Genomic DNA, 18,526 nt, shown 5'->3' with positions numbered 1-18,526 from the left:
TATGTATACGCCGCGGTACTTATATTGCTTAACTATGGACATGACTTGCAGTAGAATGGACACCACGTAATTACTGGTCTCTTCATTAAAGATCATAATTCCCCATTTCTCGGTGCTAAACTTAAGACCTAGATTTTTCGCTGCATTTCCACAGATATTCGGAAGTGTCTGTAAAGGTGTTACATTGTAAGCTAGTAGCACTACGTCATTCGCATAGATTAGTCCGGTGACCGTCTATTGGACCATTCGAGAATTACGCATGTATGATAAATAAAACCATAATTCACTGCTTTACAGTCGTTTTACCATAAAGCGTGAGCAATGAGCGTGCTACCCCCACCCACTCGATAGCCTGGTCCCGCCGCCATTGTTAAGAAGCCAGCTTGCCTTGTTAAGCGCTGGCAGTTCTCCTTGGAGACACCTGACAATATAAAGAGCATACTCTTCTTTTATACAGAGTGCGTCTAACAGTTCTCGCAATCTTCGCACACCACCTGTTCTCATGCACGCGATATGCATGACCGCTAGCATATCTGCCTTGTTAAGAAACGAAAAGGAAGAGTTGATTGCAGATTTGAATAATTTGGGCGGAACAATTCTCTATTCGAGAATATGAACTTAGGTGAGCAATAAAAATTGATTGAGGAGAATTGGTTGATTAATACGCTCAATGTAGAAGAAACTCAATGTACACTCAAAGAAACTCAATGTAGGCTTCACATGTCTTTTGCGCTTAGGGCTGTGTGCTTGTGCTATGCAAGCCCCTGACATTTTCTGCTGTCTTTGTAATAGTTGTGAGCTTTTCTCTCAATATTACACGCGGCAAATATGGCACACCTTTAGCACCCTTATGGACCATCCGTGAATATTTAAGTCATGGATCAACAAGGCTAAACTGCAGGCCAGATCTTTAGAAAAAGATCGTTAATCGGGGCTGGTGCTCTTCGGGAAGTAACCTACGTTGGTTACATAAAGGGCGCCTATAAGTGAGCTCCTTTCTGTATACAAAGCAGTTTTCATTCACAATAGGAGTGAGATCACTCCTGTATGTATATGAATCATTATACACTAAACTACATACATCGCGATATTTGTTTCTCCTCCTCCTTTTTTGCCTTCCTGACACTGATGTGACACTGATGCGCTTTGTGTTAAAATTGAAGTAGATATAGAAGCCGAGTTGCCGTATCTCTCTTTACTTGTTTGCTCCTCTATCACTTCCCGAGCAGCGTTGCCTTCCTGACACCCTGCGAAGGGCGGATTGCGCAGCAATCTCGGTGGCGTTATGCGGAGAGAGAAGCGTAACATTCAATCAGCTGCCACGGCGATACGGACGCCGCCCTTTGTCGCTTCCTTCGTACGTTGCCATCAACGCCCACTGTGGCTGTGGCTTGGACAGAGAGCACTCGTGAACTGCAAAATATTGAAGCTTAAACAAAGTCTGATACTTTGAGCGTCCGTGCGAGCACGAAAGCACCTTGATGTTTCCAACGAGAACGTCTTCAGTGTTCAAAGGTCTTTAAGGCCTACACCATGTTGTCCACATTCGTTGCACTTGTCGCACTCTTCTCGGCCTTTCTTTTTTGGTACGTACAGTTTCGTTGTTCGCTTTATTATCCTAACGTGTCATGTGGCGGCGCAGTTTGCTACCGTACATTTCGTTTTCTATTCATTTCTTGCTACCCTTTGCGCCAAGCTGCCGATATGAGTTCTAACGATGCTGGACGTTTGAGCTAGTGATCATGGATAAAGACAATCAAACATGAAATGGAAAAGCAATACAACCCTAGACTACGCTAGAAGCACTTCCCGCAAGTTGATATCTTTAGGGAATTAAACAGGTGGTTTGGATCCTTTGTGGCATTAATCCAAAAGCAATTGACTCCTTGCTTTGTCGCTTTTTTTTACACCCAGCATAAAATTATCTGTGAACTTTGCGTACCTGAGAGGCTGAGCATCACTTTATATGAGACTACGGCTTACATACCTTTTTCCAACATCGATTCTTGGAGCTGGACGACCCGAGCTCACCGTGCTCTTGATGTTTGCCTGTCTGGCCACTAGAACACTGATAAAAGGCCCTAGAAATCGGCTATGTGTTACGTTCCAAAATGATGATCTGAGTATGAGGCGCCTCACAGTGGGAGACTGTGGGTTAATTTTCACCACCTGGGGTTCTGTAACGTGCACTCAATTCACGGTACACGACCGTTTCTGCATGGCGCTCCTATTACAACGCGGCTTCGAGAGCGAATCCGCGAGCTATATCTATCTATCTATCTATCTATCTATCTATCTATCTATCTATCTATCTATCTATCTATCTATCTATCTATCTATCTATCTATCTATCTATCTATCTATCTATCTATCTATCTATCTATCTATCTATCTATCTATCTATCTATCTATCTATCTATCTATCTATCTATCTATCTATCTATCTATCTATATATATATATATATATATATATATATATATATATATATATATATATATGCACCACAATCTAGGTCCAGTGGCCTTACAGAGGGGTGTGCGAAGAACAGACAGTCATAACGAAAAACAACAAAAATGTGCATAGGTAAGCCTAATACCTATAAAGCATTTGGCTATGTATAACAGACTCACATAGACACACACACACAAGCACACGCGCGCGCGAGAGAGTACGTTGCGTTACAAAAGTGGTTTCCTTATCATATAATGTTAGCTAATACTTTCAAGCATGCATCGTTACATTCAAGTGGTGACTAGTGATGCGGGAAGCCGATTCTACTCGTTGGGTGTACATAGAAGTTATGTATTGCAATATTTAATTTGATATGAACTTACGCTATAATAGATTGCGACGCTCACGAACCATGGTATGTGTCTTTAAGAAGCTGGCGTCGAACTTTTGTGCTGAACTACTTGGCATCTGCCCCAAATCACTCGAAAGAGATAATCGGATTGGTGAACTTAAGCCCTGTAGAAGAAGTACACATCTAGTGGTAAATTTTGCATCATTTAAGGAAGTTAGGCTTTCCTGAGAATTGCAGAAAAACTGAGGGCATCAGAGATGGCTATGAGAAAAGATTGCTCAGGAAATGTAAGACGAAAAACAAAACAAGTCTTTGTGTAATTATGCCATGGGTTAAAAAAAATGGCTGTGGCTTAGGTAAGGTTAAGCCCAGGATGCGAAGCATGCTAGCCTTTATTTTAGTAGTTGAACCACTGTTTAGCTTTGTGAACTGCTGTTGCTTGGCCATATTTGGTTCGGCTAGACGAAGAAACAACTCATGCGTTACTCTGCTTCGCCTTGGACGCCCCGCATTGGACGCGGTGAGCGTCGAGCAACGCAGCGTTCGGCGCGGCAACGAAATGTGCGCCTGAGCAAGCGACGCACGCCTGAGCCTTATAAACAGCTCGTTTCTAAGGCAACACCGCATTCACTAGAGGCGCTTTTGTACCGCTTTGAAGCATCGTACTCGTGGCTCAGTGGTAGCGTCTCCGTCTCACACTCCGGAGACCCTGGTTCGATTCCCACCCAGCCCATCTTGCAAGAGTTGAGTCAAAGCCACTTCTCCTCTGTCGTGACGTCACGGTGTCACGTGGTATTCAAGGCGACACCGCCGCGCCTGAGGAGCTGGGTTGAGCCCTCGTAATACGCTTCGCATAAAACAACAACCTATTTAATATTTGCCATGAGGTCTTGTAATTAAATATATGTCGAACGATTGCACTAGTAAAGTAGTTCAGGATAAATGATGCATCACACGAAACCGTCCCTTAGTGTTAATTGCCGAAGCATTAAAAACAATACAAGTGACCTTGACAGTATTATTCGCATGGTTAAACTATCTGTACTCATTGGTACAGAGTCATAGGCCGAAAATGATTCCGCACCACGCATACGCAGGTGCTAGATGTAAACAGCCACGCTATAGAAGACGCGCCCTGTCACTTTACCACGCCCGCGTCTACCAATGAGAGTGCCGCGCGATGTACGGTAAACTTTCCGTCACGCATTGTTTCCTCACCACCGCCAGATAATGTTACCCTCTGCACATCCTGGTGGAACAGCTCGGCGGAACATCCGAGGAACTCGGCGTGGTCGTCGCGGACCCGTCGCCCTCTTGCGGGTGCTGACGCGTCAGCGGCGGCGCGGGCGTTCTCCACGCGTCGCGTTTACGCGAAACAAAAACGCGCCATGGGATTTCAGTCTAACATTACTGAAAATATGTTAAATTTGAGCATCACAAAAAAACTATCAACATAAAGCGCAAGAATGACGATGCTCCATTACACAAGACTCAAATCAGACAAAAAATATGCAAGTTACACGAACATCTTTCACTTTGGTAAAGAGAAGCTTTTGTGAAGCATGTACCTACATGTTATAAAATTGCCCATTTCTTTTCTGCGTCTTTGAAACAAAGGAAATTATGGTGCGCTAATGTGCTGCCTTGTAGCTGTGCTTCGCAATGTGACGCATGGTGGTCACCTCAAAGAGCTAGTTGTGGGCACAGTTGAAGTGCATGCGCGATTGTGGCCAAGCGTTTGTTAGTGCATCGGGTTATGCTGACGGACGGAGGTTCGGTCCCAGCGTTGGGCACATAATTGATATTTGTTAACGTACGTATGAACTATTTGCATTAGCAACCACGGTCATAACAGTTCGGAGGGTTCTCAAAGCAAGGTGAGTATTAAAGGTGTTTTGCGTAGCCAATTCGATATGACGCATCAATATTATTACTACATGCAATATGCCAAGGTCAACAAAGGGTGGCCACACAAGTCTTCTCGGCAAATGGTGTCACTGAAACGTACCTTGCCAGCACAAATAACTTATGCAGAAAGCATCGCATATGATTCTCAAAGTATGCGAATTGCTTTCTCAATCCGCTGGATTATTCATAAAATTCATTAAAAGAGAGTGAGTATTGGCTGCAGACATCGCCGCTGTCACGCAGGTGCTTTAAACCCCTTTGGACTAGAGGACATCTACAGAAAAGATGTTCAAGCGTGGTGACAAAAGGCAAACGGGTATCTCTTTTCCAGCGAAGGTCCCTTGTGGAAAGTGTGATGTTCGAACTCACTTATGGACCTAAAGGGAAGTCCTCCGTGCGCAACTCTCAAGAATAGAAAACTTGACATGTCACAGTAGTGCCGTATTTATAATTTATATGCTTGCAAAAACGAGTTTACAGCTAGCAGTGGCTCAATTTGACCGATACACTATTTTCCTAGCGTTTTGGTAGTGGGAGTTTAAGAAAAGCAGTGACAATTGGCTCTGCTGTGTTGCTTACTGAAAACATATAAATATGAACACGCCGTACGATGCGCCAGCGGCGAAACTCGTTTTGATGAGGGATCCTTCTGCCCAAAAGAAAGGGGTTGACTTGCAATGACTTTAGTTTGCCCATGTCTCAGGGAATATTAGGCAGACATTGTACATTGGGTAAGCCCAATCTGCGGGTCAAGACTTCGAGAGATGCTGAAGGTTCGCCCGAGCAGCTGTGTACAACTCTTCTCGACAAGGTCATTGGGATTGCGACTCAAGGGCATACAGCCCGAATAGTGCAGCCACCGTTGAATCACCGGCTTGCGAGTCCCGGTGCCAAAATAAATCAGAAACGGCGTGCGCTTCATTGTGTTGCATCACGAAAAGAAACTGGCGCCAATGGACGCGTCCGGCATCACTACGTCAGTCAGTTGGTTGCCATACATTCTGAATATAAGAATGGGTGAGCAGGGAAAAAACCGACAGCTTCTGCTATAGGGTGAACTGATGTAAGTGATAGAAATGTTTAACTCTTTAACCCCCAATCCCGATCTGTTCTCGTCATGGGAGGCCGTATCGACATCTCCAATGTCGAGTCACACTCGTTCAGCCCGACGTTGCGTTGCTCCCACTGCCAAAGACAAGTTACGGGAAAATGCCGTCAACACAGCTTCTATGTTTCTTTTACTTTTTATGGAAATTATGGACAGAAACCAATCAAGTTATGTGTTTTCAGAAACACTATGTTACATAAATAATCATGACTACGTAAAAGAACTCAGACATTTGATACGTTTTCGGGAAGTAATTCGCTGGGTAAAGATGAAATTTGCACCTTAGCTCGTCGGACTGTGGTATAAAATTATGCTGCCTCGACACATTGGCGCGACGCCGCACTTGACGAAACTGGGCAAACAGTCCTCTTAAAACGCTGCCGTGATAAGGAGTAGCTCGACTGTGATTCAAAAGAAAATGTCGAAGAACGTCGTAATAATGGTTTTGGGTGCTGATGCTGCCTGCCACGGTAAAGAGCACGGAGAAGAGAGCGCTCGCTATGGTGCAGACAGTTGTGCTTCTGGTGGGCCCCTTTGCCCTCGCTACTGCAACAACTGCTGCTACAATCTACAATCTCTTATATAACTTGACAGCAACATCATGCGGCCCTTTGTTCAACTTAGTTACGTCACTGCATCGAAGCATTTTGTAGCAGGCGTAGCCCCCTAACAGTGGCACACAACAAATTGTTCATGGTGGAGTTCGGAGGGATCAATGCGGGAAATAAGTGCTATTTCTCATCATGCAGCGCAGAATGCGTGGAATGCTGATAAATGTGTGCCTGCGTTTCCGGCAAGATTTTGCCCAAATATGCACGCTTTGTAAAGCTATAATCTGGGTAATCGAGCATCAAGCGTGTGCAGTGTGCCTCACATACATAGTAGTCTGAAAGGGCATTGAATTAAATGTCTGTTCTTAGGTGCTGATGGCTGTATGGAACAAGTCGTTGGCATGAATTCTTGTCTGTGGGAGAAAACGTCGTATCGCTTGGCAGTTCCGGTGTTGTTTGCGACGTGGAACTTGGTGTCACATGGCACACACTTGCAAATTGACTTTTATTACGGTCTCTTTCCTCCATGCGCTACACTCTTAAAACACTTCAGCCTTTGGGGCGTATATTTCTCCCCCAACGATAATCATCATGCCGTGCTTGCGTTTCCTTTCTTGAAAATGCGGCGCTAGCTAGTTTCCTGTTAAAAATAATATATAACTCTGATAACGCGCATGCCATTCGTGACTTGGAAGTACCGGGCTCGCGGCGTTAAAGAAACAAAATGTGGGCAAGACAGATGACGATTATTGTTGTCGGACAAGATAGCTGCCGAAGGGGGCGATGCACTTCATTTGTACGCGACTTAAGAATGTATCTTAGCATACACGTTTCATATTATACACTAGAAACTGAAGCAACGTGACTTGCACATTAATACCAATTCCGCCACTCTAGGCTACAAATATTCACATGCTTTCATAACAAATGGTTCCATTCGCTGCTAACAAGCTATATTCTGCAAATTTAAGAACAGTTGTGCGTTTTCACGGGAGTTCCCTACATAGACGAACTTCTAAAGTGAATAATTGTAAATGCAATGTATAAAAAATATTTAAGAAAAAAATTTGCACGTTTCTTTATGTCAACCACGCCACGCGCAATCCATTGGTCGCGAGTAGACGTTGAAATATTCTCCGATAGTGTCCTTTCCTTTCCACTCATAGTTGCTGGCGCATCAATGTAGCTGCATTGACAAATTTGACTAAGCATAATGGCAGGCACACGAAATGCGCACAGAAGTCATTGCTCAGTGAATGGTGGTTTCGTGCCTTGCCCCCTGTCCTGTCTTTGGAAGGCTTTAGTGCAGGTTACCACGAAGCGTTCCTGGCGTACCATGTGAAAGTGTGGATGACGAAAAGAATATTTCACCTGTCATGGAGCCTCACATACGCAAACATCACTTTTTTTATTTTTCGCCTCGTTCTCAGGTGGGTGCGACGGACGTTCACATTTTGGAACGGCCGAGGCCTAGCACATCTGACTTTCTGGCAGTACCTCCGCTTCGTCTACGACATCTACACCAAGGTAGGATATGTCACAGATAGCGTCCTTTCACAGGGCGCCATTTTGCGGAGTGAAGCATGGCTATCTTCAAAATAGAAAACCGTATCCCATAAGCAAATACCACATAAAAATTGTTTATGTTGCCCAAATAACAGCTCATAAGACAGCACTAACCTGTTCTGGAACCCCTTACTCTGAGCTACCATATCGTGTTCAGCTGTAAAACGAAAGGTGCTTGTTTCTATAAATATCAGGAACACCCTGGCAAATAATGAGAATATTATGCGGCGGGCTTTAAACAAGAGACGCAGGACAGCTTTCGAAACATAACCTAATTCTAGTTATCGTTAAATAAATATTATCGGGATGAATCTCAAATAACAATTGAAAATGAAAATCAAACGATCAAGAAAGTCAATACATGGAAACTTTTACGCGGCTTTCACCGTTACTTTGACACAGCTGGCTTCAATAAAAATAATTTCAGAAAACGCAAGTGTCCAAGACTTCAGCTTGCTCGCTTCTGAATCGCAAATCTGCTTTTCGTTGCAAGGTGCTCTAATTACCGTAATAATCAGGTTAATCATAGTTTATCCAAGTAATAATTGCGAGGAAGTTCGTTACAATAACTGCAGTAATGGTTAAAAGGCGGTAGAGCGAGCAGGGACGGCAAACGAGCCTGTGCCCCTACACAAGTGGGGAAATAAAGTCCAGTTGGTCATACTGAAAGAATAAAATATTGTAGTTTCCTATCACATAACTAATGTACATATGCAATATAGGGAACAAGACCACCCAAAAACTTCTCTCTGTTTTCATGGTTCTCATGACTAGTGCGAATGTTATGTTGTGGTATGATGAATGAACCAACAACCTTACCTTGCAAATTGTTTAGCGGCATCCACATGAACGTGGGAACATCACCTTGTATTACTTCTTCCTTGCAGCCAGTACACGAAGTAATCCGCAGTTCCTATAATCGATATGGTCGATTGTACGGGTAAGTAAATGTTGTACTTTTTGTTTTCGTTTTTAACATTTTCATCACTGTGCAAAATAGCTAACAGGAGCTTTGTTCGAATAGGTTGCCGTGAGAAGGAACTAGGTTTAGAAAGCATCTGCCCCCTCCTCCGTTCCTGTTGTGGGGTATTCACCATATAAGTTCTTACGGTAAAACTGTTCGTAATAGAAGAGACACGATAATCGTGATGTGGAACGTATTACTAGTGAAGACGGCCAATGAAAAGGTAAACGCGCTTACGAACTCAAACCTTTGTCAATTCAGCTCATCATTCTTGGTGGCCCCTTATTAAGGCGTAAATGACTTACACACGGATCTACTGTCATAAGATCAACTTACTAGAGTGCCATAAAAGAAGGGGGGCGAAAATTAGAGACAATGGGTGCTTTTCAGGAAGGCCTGAATTTGGCAGAGTTAAGAATCTCTCCGAGCACTGGCGACACCTTCCAATTAATCATCTAATGCATGAAAACATAAAATTCATCCCTGAAGATGCCTGCAGTTTTATTGGCTTATCTTCATTTACTTTTGCGTGATCATCATTTGGGCGCTACCTTATGGGCGACCGAAAAAGGAGGAGTCATGTTGCTCCTTCGTTTTAGGATGTAAGCTCCTGCAAAGTTGAGAAATGTTGCATTCCAACTAGGGATGCAAAGCCTGTCTCCCAACGACGTCGCAGGTTTGTCTCCTGGGCTGCGCGACCTCGTCAAGAGTTTTATTAATGACCTCATCAATGCTAACATAGTCTGGTCTTCTCGGAGCCCTTGGGCTCCATCGCTGGTCCTAGAAGCGAAGGCGGAATAACGGGCACGTGCTTCGTTTATCGACGGCTGAGCGTAGTGACTGAACATATTGTTTACGCCTTTCCAAGCATATAAGATTCCTTACAGGCACTCACCGGGCGCAAGTACTTTTCTTTCATGGGCTTGCTGTCTGGCTTTACAGGGAAGCTCTATGTGGCTAGGTTCTTAAAAAAATTACGTGCGTCTATCGAGCCGTGCAGAAAAAGAATTTCTCGCTATACGTGGGCTTATACCCAAGATAGTGCAATTCCGGGCCGACCCGTGGCAGAGGTGAAGCAGACCTTAAGCATCCCGTAAACTTGCAAAGATAAGTTTAATAACTTAGTTGAAAATACCATCCGCATCAGATATTAAGCTCGCGAGGACCAATACTACACTGTGACTCTCGCTGGCTATGTCTACGTTGGCACCAGAGTGCCGGCGTTCCAAGCGCTTGCGTATCTCCTTTACTTTCCTTCCGCTCTCCCGTTTTGGCAGTCCCGTAAAGTGCTGCCCGCCAGGGCCGCGAGGCGGGAAGAAATGCGAACCGTCCATGTGGTCCCGATTCCATAAACTTTGAACATTTCACCGCAGCAGCGACCAGGTTTCAAATGGAGTTTGTGGGAAACCAGTTTGGAAACCTGCGTTTCTTTGACTGCTTGTGGTTTTCGGGTGATCTCATAACCATTACTGCACTGAAGGACATTGACCAATGCACGTTCGCCTTGTCTACGGTAAAGCGGTATGCGCCCTCGGAGCACGGTTACGTGCGTGTCGGTTCTACGTGCTGGGATTCGTTAGTAAATGGTGTCGTGCCGCATTTTGCAACAATACATGGGTATGTATACCCCCAGGTGCCTCATCATCTTCAGACGTTCCGCATATTGGAGGCGCTACTAGTCGCACCTCACCTTCCATTTATGTCATACGGCATTTGACGCTCGGCAATGGACAGTTCGCCATTAAAGGACCCACCTACACAGCTGCGCTGGTCATCAACCCGGCTTCAGAGAGTGGAATGGCACTGATTTTTTATCAGATGGCCATGCATACAGAAGACATACAGATGACGGCTTTGGTTACACCTTCGGGTCTTTATGAAATCCTACGCATGCCATTCGGCTTTAAAGGTGCTCCTTTCGCGTGTCAAGGAGCTGTGAATACCATCATTGACGGAATTAAGCATGACAGTGCCCTCGTCTACATGGATCATTGCGTAGTCTCCAGTCTGAGGTTTGAAGACCACGTTTCGCATCTGAACCTTTTCAAGGTTCCAGAAAGAAGGTTTGAAGTTTACACCACAGAAGAGTTTCTTCATTTGCACTGCTGTTAATTACCTTGGACATATTGTCACAAAAGATGGTGTCCTGACCCATCGAAACTCGCCGCAGTTCGCAAGTTCCGGCTTCCTCGAATCGTGCAGGAACTCCAGTCATTCAGGGAGCATATGTCATACTTAAGGAACTTTATCCCTAAGTACAGCGTTATCGCTGCACCTCTACGATCCCTTCTAAAGAAGAATTCTGCTTTTTACTGGGAAGAGGATAAGCAAGTGGCCTTTGAGACATCAAAACGCGCATTCTGTCAGCCGTCTGTCCTCAAACTATTCTTAGAAAAGCCAAATTTGATGTTCAGCTACAAACAGATGCATCTGTTTGTAGCAACAGACCTTGGAGGTCTGTTGCTGCAAGAGGATGAATAGCGACGATGTCACCCTGTTTTATACCAGCGCAAGGCACTTAAAGGCGCGGAGCTCAGCTACTCTTCGACGTAGCTGGAGGCCCTTGCAGTGAAATGGGCATTCGAACAGTTGCGACAATACTTGATAAGCCGCAGATTTCAAGTTGGCAGTTACCACCATGCCCTTTGCTGAATTTGGCGCTATAAAAAAGGTAACCAACGTCTTCTCCGTTGGTCGCTGATTTTACAGGAGTTATAATTTAACGTTGCTTAAAAAATAACGAATCCTGCACAGCGCACTGAATAATCTCTCAAGGACGCCTCCCATTGTTCCAGAAAAAGGCCAAATCTTTCCAGTATCCTATCCATCCCTAAAATACGGTGGCAACACGAGTGGAAAACAGCGTCCGGACGCACTCTGCGCTAAAGTGCTGGATCCACTGAATGGCGCGTTGGGCACAAAGAAGCAACAGGAACAGGCCCAAATTAAATGTTGGATGCACAATGAGATGTTGTACAGGAGATTAAGGTCCGGTCAGCAGTCGATTTCTCCTCTACCTTCCTTTTCAGCGACAAGCTGAGCCACTTCAAGAAATGGATGATAGAAGGTACATTGGCCACATGGCACCAGAAGAAGATTTAAAGCGCAAATGTTGAAGTTCTACTCTCCAAACCTGTATACTAATGTCAAACGGTATGTGAGTCACTGTGACCTTTGTGAGAGGATGAAGATGTGGACATCGGTGCCTTTAGATTACTACAACCAATAGAAGTGCACAGCACTTTCCATACATTTTGAATGGACATAGTGGACCCTTCAAGAGCTGTAAAGGATATAAATATATCACGTTGCTATTGACTTGTCTACAAAGTTCATTGAAGCCAAACCCTTGAGTAATATAGAAGCCATGACCGTTCAAAAGTTCAGTGAGCACAGAATCATCTTGAAGCACGGATGCCCAGCCACAATTATTACAGATGGCGGCACTCAAATGAAAGCACGATCTGCTGAAGCTTATCTCAAGCATCGCGGCATCATGCATGCTGCCAATTTCGCATATCATCCTGCAGCGAATGGCTTGTAGGAAAGGGCCAACAAGACAATCAAGCAAATTATTTCTACAACTACCGCCGAAGGAGAAAAGTGGGCCGATGTACTACCATATGTTGTACTTTGCTACGCCACCGGGCACTAGGACACGGTTCCCCAAACTCCATTCATTTTGCTGTATGACAGAGATCCAGTGCTTCCACTCGACGTTGTTTACAGCCGCGGAGAATTTGAAGAACTGGAAGAAGAGTCCAGTTATGGCGTGGTATTGCGCGTAAGAGGGAAAAACGCTTGAGTGCTTGCGGCTTCGTAAATCGGACTGACGCCAGAAAAAAAGAAGTGCTACTTCAACAAGCGCCGCAAGGACTTCGTGTCCCAATCAGGACTACTAGTCTTTCTTGAAGATACACCTTCCGCTGTTAAATCAACCACACCTTAGAACGGCCCTCACAAGACAGTGAACAGACTGTTTCCAGTGAACAACGAGATCGAACTCGCGGATAGCGTGGGAACGGACATTATGCCTGTGGAGAAATTGAATCTCTACCTGAGCCCTATTGCCGACATGGAAAAACCTCATGCGTCATACTAAGCTGCAGATGTGTCTGACGCAGTGCGGATGCACTGCAGTGTGTGGTGCAGAATAGTGACAGTGACTGTATTTGCTTTACATGAGTGAAAATGGGACGACCGTATTTGTCCTTTTGAACAGTCAACATTATAATTGTTGCTTAAGTTTGCTTATGTTTTGCCAAATTTCTCTTTTTCTCCCGCGAATGTATGTTGTGCATTTAGCGTTATATCTAGTCGGGACGACTTATCTTAAAACCCACAAATGTCACGAGCGATAGCAGACGATGCTTGGTGCGTACGTGTCTCTCGCAATGGCGTGAAGACAACATCAAAGAGCAGCGCCGAGCTCGCGCTCGCTAGGGGCGCTCCCAGGAATAAAGAAGGGTCAGGCAGTCCCTTCCTGGTCTCCACTGTGTCTGGATGCGTCTTATGCCACCCTGGAACCCATAGAAATCGTTCTAACTCATAGAAAATAACGGTTATTTCTATTAGTCATCATTTGGCCATTATCTTATGGGCGCCCGAAAAACAAGGAATCGCGTAGCCAAACTGTTGGTGCCTCTCAATTTATTATTGCTTCAGGTACAAGCTTATTATTAGCTGTACAAGAAAGTTACAGGATATGTGTTTTCTAATATAAGTTTATTAGGCATTTCATGGTAGTTTATAAGCACTTTAGAATGTGTATGACGACCAGTGAATGCCCTTTGAATAATTTGCGATTTACTACATTTTGCGCTGTACCTTCTAGTAGCGGTAGACAGAGACAATTTTCGAAATAAGAGAGACGTACGGCCGTAACGCCGATCAAAAAGGCATCGCTAGCGGCTTGTGCCATGCGTGTTAGTGTTGATAGGTAGCGTGATAGCCAGGATATTGCGATATCGCGTCAATAAAACTAAGCGTAGCTGCCGCGTAACATTGTCCAGTCTTCTGTGTTTGAAATGAGGAAGCGGGGCGCATGGTGCGTTGGTGCTGTTACACGCGACTTATCGGGACATCTTATTGTCGGCTGCTTTCATGTCTTGCCTGCCTCGTACGCTGACTGTCGCCGGGCAAACTCAGAAGTGTGTGAGGCGAAGGGCATCTTGCATAACACCCCTAGTTTCCGTATCCACAAAAAGTTCTTACGTTAGAATTGTTCGTAAAAGAGAATAGCAACCAACAATGGTACTGGATATATTATTAGCAAATCCAACCGACCACTGTCGAAGATCACTTACAAACAAAAAGATTTGTGAATTGGGTCCAAGATTTGGTAATGATGATACGTGCATTAAATATTTCAATCAAAACAATGCGAACGTCTTAGATGTTTATAAAATATCGACACGGCAGGATACCGTCTGTGATTCTTTAAGCAATTATGCTATACGGTGATAATTTTCCTGGACACTGTCTACTTCTCTAGCTATTCTACATGTTTCCTTTGCAGGTTTTTGTTTGCAAATCTCGTGGAAGCTCAACAGTATTGTGCCACAGACATTTGTATTACAAATGATTCACCAACAAGCGATATAGCATTTTTTATATGAAGCTTTCAACGTCGATGCGAACCACCTTGTCGGGCAGGAAAGTAGCACTTCATTCTCGCAAATACCTGCGGATACCGAAAAATCGTCGGAGCAGGTGGTGATAGGACTTGGTGAAATCGGATGAACCACTTGACAAATTACGAGAAAATGCCGTCGGGCTGGTCTGCGTACAGCCTATTTCTCATCAAGTAAACAAAGCTTATGTTATTCATCATCAGCAAACTATACCGTGCACGAATAAGGAAAGGAAGGGATTTCTTGCAGTTCCTACCAAGGCATGGTGCCTACTCTAGTGGTTGGAGATCCCGACATCTTGCGGGAGGTTCTGACCACGAAATTCCAGAACTTTGCAGACAGAACGGTGAGTATAGCGAGAACGAGGTCGAGCAAGTTTCCACGATGCCAATCAAGTAAGTAGTTGCACCAAACTATGTATTGTGTTGTTCACAGAAGAAGCTCTCCACTGGCGAAGCATGGTGTCATATCGTAATTGGTCCGCAACGGGCCGACGGACACTATAGGTTTGAACGTGCGTCCGTAGTGTAACATTGACGCATTCAGGAAGGTGGGCACTGACGTTGAAGACCATATTTAATGAAAACGAGATAATTATCTCAAGCATCACTCAGGCTTGCAGCTAAAATGGAGACGATCTGAGCTTTGCCGTGGAACCCCCACTTCAGTACGCGCGGTTGTTCTGTTGTTTTCTGTTGCCATCATATTCCTCTTTACGCGTGCTGCGCCTTACGATTAAGCTACCACGGTGGCCATCTTTCTATCAGTTTTCTTAGGTATTTGCATATGTGTACAAGAACAACGCTTACACTGTTAGCCAGTGTCACACACAGCTATGATGTTAGATGTTGAACATGCTGCAGTGGCAACAGCAATAGCGCTACATCAATTCTGCGGCAGACGCTCCCGTCCTCTCCAGCAACGGTGCTCCACCCAGCCAGCACCCCATCCACCACGCGCAAAGCACCGGCTATACCCGCGGGCAGCTGTCTGTGGCAATGAAGAAAATAAGCTATGGAGTCAGAGCGCACACAAATACGAGCGCTCCTAAAGAAGGGGCCACGTGTCATCCCCGTTAGTTCTGATCTAGCGAAAACCGGATAAACATCTTAACTACAATAGCGAAATAAGACAGAAGCTAAAGAAACACTGATTTCTCTATATCTGTCCCTATCATAGATTTGAAACCTATCTTACAGAAAAAGCTTAAGGTTTATTGGCAGTGCTTATGGGAAGCGCATTATTATGCGCTTACTGAAACCTCCAATGAGCTGCATGCCATTCAGCCACAGTCAGGAAATTTGCCATCCATAACGAAAATACGACAAAGTGAAGCCACCATGGGTCCATGGAGAAATGGCCCCGAATATGGCACGCGCTCCAACTTGTTGGTTGGTGATGATCCGCCAATCTCTGGTAAATGTGGTGTGACCTTGACTGAGCTCCGCTTGTGATTGGAATGTCGCCATATGAAGCTCATAGGAAAAGGTACTTCGCTTACTGCAGCATCCCCAAATCCACTTCATTCAGCAATGCTTCTACTCGATCACCTAGTCTTTGACAATAAATCAGTTTTACTTTTTTTGAAGTTACGTTCGTGTTCTAAAACCAAGCGGTCCGTAGCACAGCTTCCGTTCAGAGGTTGCTGTTGCAATAGTAGTATTCAGAGCGCGTGGTTATTAACTTTTCCACGCAAGGGCTCGGGTGGGGCATTAGTGCTACTTGCATATTCAATTTTTATTTTATGATCACTTCGCAACATATATCTTTTGTCCATAGCGCACCTTACTTGATATTGTCTTATTTTGTGTACATACATTTTACACATTTCTGCAGTTATTGATTTTAGTCCCCGTTACACTGATTTTAAATCCCTGACTTCGTCTACCACTATAAACGCATTGTACCATGTGTTTGGCGCTATTTTGCAAGAACTGGCCCTTGCACAATGAAAACCCACTACTCATCTGATTGTCATAGAACGAGCTGGAATTCTTGAAACTTATAAAAACTTCTGGAGATTTGGCAGCTACAGCTTTTCCCACATTTCCCCATTTCCCGCGTGTCCTGTCTGCTTTTTCGGGGGCCTCCTATCGAGGACTACAGGTCTGCCCTGCCCCTCGTCCCAACCGCAGGCGTCACGTAGTACATGAACTTCATCATCATCATCATCATCATCATCAGCCTGGTTACGCCCACTGCAGGGCAAAGGCCTCTCCCATATTTCTCCAACAACCCCGGTCATGTACTAATTGTGGCCATGCCGTCCCTGCAAACTTCTTAATCTCATCCGCCCACCTAACTTTCTGCCGTCCCCTGCTACGCTTCCCTTCCCTTGGAATCCAGTCCGTAACCCTTAATGACCATCGGTTATCTTCCCTCCTCATTACATGTCCTGCCCATGCCCGTTTCTTTTTCTTTATTTCAGCTAAGATGTCATTAACTCGCGTTTGTTCCCTCACCCAATCTGCTCTTTTCTTGTCACTTAACGTTACACCTATCATTCTTCTTTCCATAGCTCGTTGCGTCGTCCTCAATTTGAGTAGAACCCTTTTCGTAAGCCTCCAGGTTTCTGCCCCGTAGGTGAGTACTGGTAAGACACAGCTATTATACACTTTTCTCTTGAGGGATAATGGCAACCTGCTGTTCATGATCTGAGAATGCCTGCCAAACGCACCCCAGCCCATTCTTATTCTTCTGATTATTTCTGTCTCATGATCCGGATCCGCAGTCACTACCTGCCCTAAGTAGATGTATTCCCTTACGACTTCCAGTGCCTCGCTGCCTGTTGTAAACTGCTGTTCTCTTCCGAGACTGTTAAACATTACTTTAGTTTTCTGCAGATTAATTTTTAGACCCACTCTTCTGCTTTGCCTCTCCAGGTCAGTGAGCATGCATTGCAGTTGGTCCCCTGAGTTACTAAGCAAGGCAATATTATCAGCGAATCGCAAATTGCTAAGGTATTCTCCATTAACTTTTATCCCCATTTCTTCCCAATCCAGGTCACTGAATACCTCCTGTAAACATGCTGTGAATAGCATTGGAGAGATCGTATCTCCCTGCCTGACGCCTTTCTTTATTGGGATTTTGTTGCTTTCTTTATGGAGGACTATGGTGGCTGTGGAGCCGCTATAGATATTTTTTAGTATTTTTACATATGGCTCGTCTACACCCTGATTCCGTAATGCCTCCATGACTGCTGAGGTTTCGACAGAATCAAATGCTTTCTCGTAATCAATGAAAGCTATATATAAGGGTTGGTTATATTCCGCACATTTCTCTATCACCTGATTGATAGTGTGAATATGATCTATTGATGAGTAGCCTTTACGGAATCCTGCCTGGTCCTTTGCTTGACAGAAGTCTAAGGTGTTCCTGATTCTATTTGCGATTACCTTAGTAAATAGTTTGTAGGCAACGGACAGTAAGCTGATTGGTCTATAATTTTTCAAGTCTTTGGCGTCCCCTTTCTTATGGATTAGGATTATGTTAGCATTTTTCCAAGATTCGGGTACGGTCGAAGTCATTAGGCATTGCGTATACAGGGTGGCCAGTTTCTCTAGAAGAATCTGCCCACCATCCTTCAACAAATCTGATGTTACCTGATCCTCCCCAGCTGCCTTCCCCCTTTGCATATCTCCCAAGGCTTTCTTTACTTCTTCCGGCGTTACCTGTGGGATTTCGAATTCCTCTAGACTATTTTCTCTTCCATTATCGTCGTGGGTGGCACTGGTACTGTACAAATCTCTATAGAACTCCTCAGCCACTTGTACTATCTCATCCATATTAGTAATGATATTGCCGGCTTTGTCTCTTAACGCATACATCTGATTCTTGCCAATTCCTAGTTTCTTCTTCACTGTTTTTAGGCTTCCTCCGTTCCTGAGAGCATGTTCAATTCTATCCATATTATACTTCCTTATGTCAGCTGTCTTACGCTTGTTGATTAACTTCGAAAGTTCTGCCAGTTCTATTCAAGCTGTAGGGTTAG

General features: G+C 44.5%; 1 protein-coding gene and 1 long non-coding RNA gene across 2 annotated transcripts in view; one reads left to right on the top strand and one right to left on the bottom strand.

The window, feature by feature from the left end:
• The window catches only part of LOC135918096 (uncharacterized), a 135,625-nt gene that overhangs the window by 43,759 nt on the left and 73,340 nt on the right, over positions 1–18,526 (bottom strand). The gene's annotated exons all lie outside the window — the stretch shown is intronic.
• Positions 1,332–18,526, top strand: part of LOC135918064 (cytochrome P450 3A41-like) — a 46,972-nt gene continuing 29,777 nt past the window's right edge. Inside the window, exons 1-4 of the mRNA XM_065451731.1 lie at positions 1,332–1,586; positions 7,803–7,899; positions 8,826–8,878; positions 14,785–14,881. Coding sequence (XP_065307803.1) covers positions 1,534–1,586; positions 7,803–7,899; positions 8,826–8,878; positions 14,785–14,881 — 300 coding nt within the window. The 5' untranslated portion in view covers positions 1,332–1,533. The remainder of the gene's footprint in view (positions 1,587–7,802; positions 7,900–8,825; positions 8,879–14,784; positions 14,882–18,526) is intronic.

This window comes from Dermacentor albipictus, chromosome 2 (assembly GCF_038994185.2).
Source record: "Dermacentor albipictus isolate Rhodes 1998 colony chromosome 2, USDA_Dalb.pri_finalv2, whole genome shotgun sequence".
NCBI lineage: Eukaryota > Metazoa > Arthropoda > Arachnida > Ixodida > Ixodidae > Dermacentor > Dermacentor albipictus.
The sequence above is the reverse complement of the archived record's forward strand: the minus strand, read 5'-3'. Positions and strand labels throughout refer to the sequence as shown.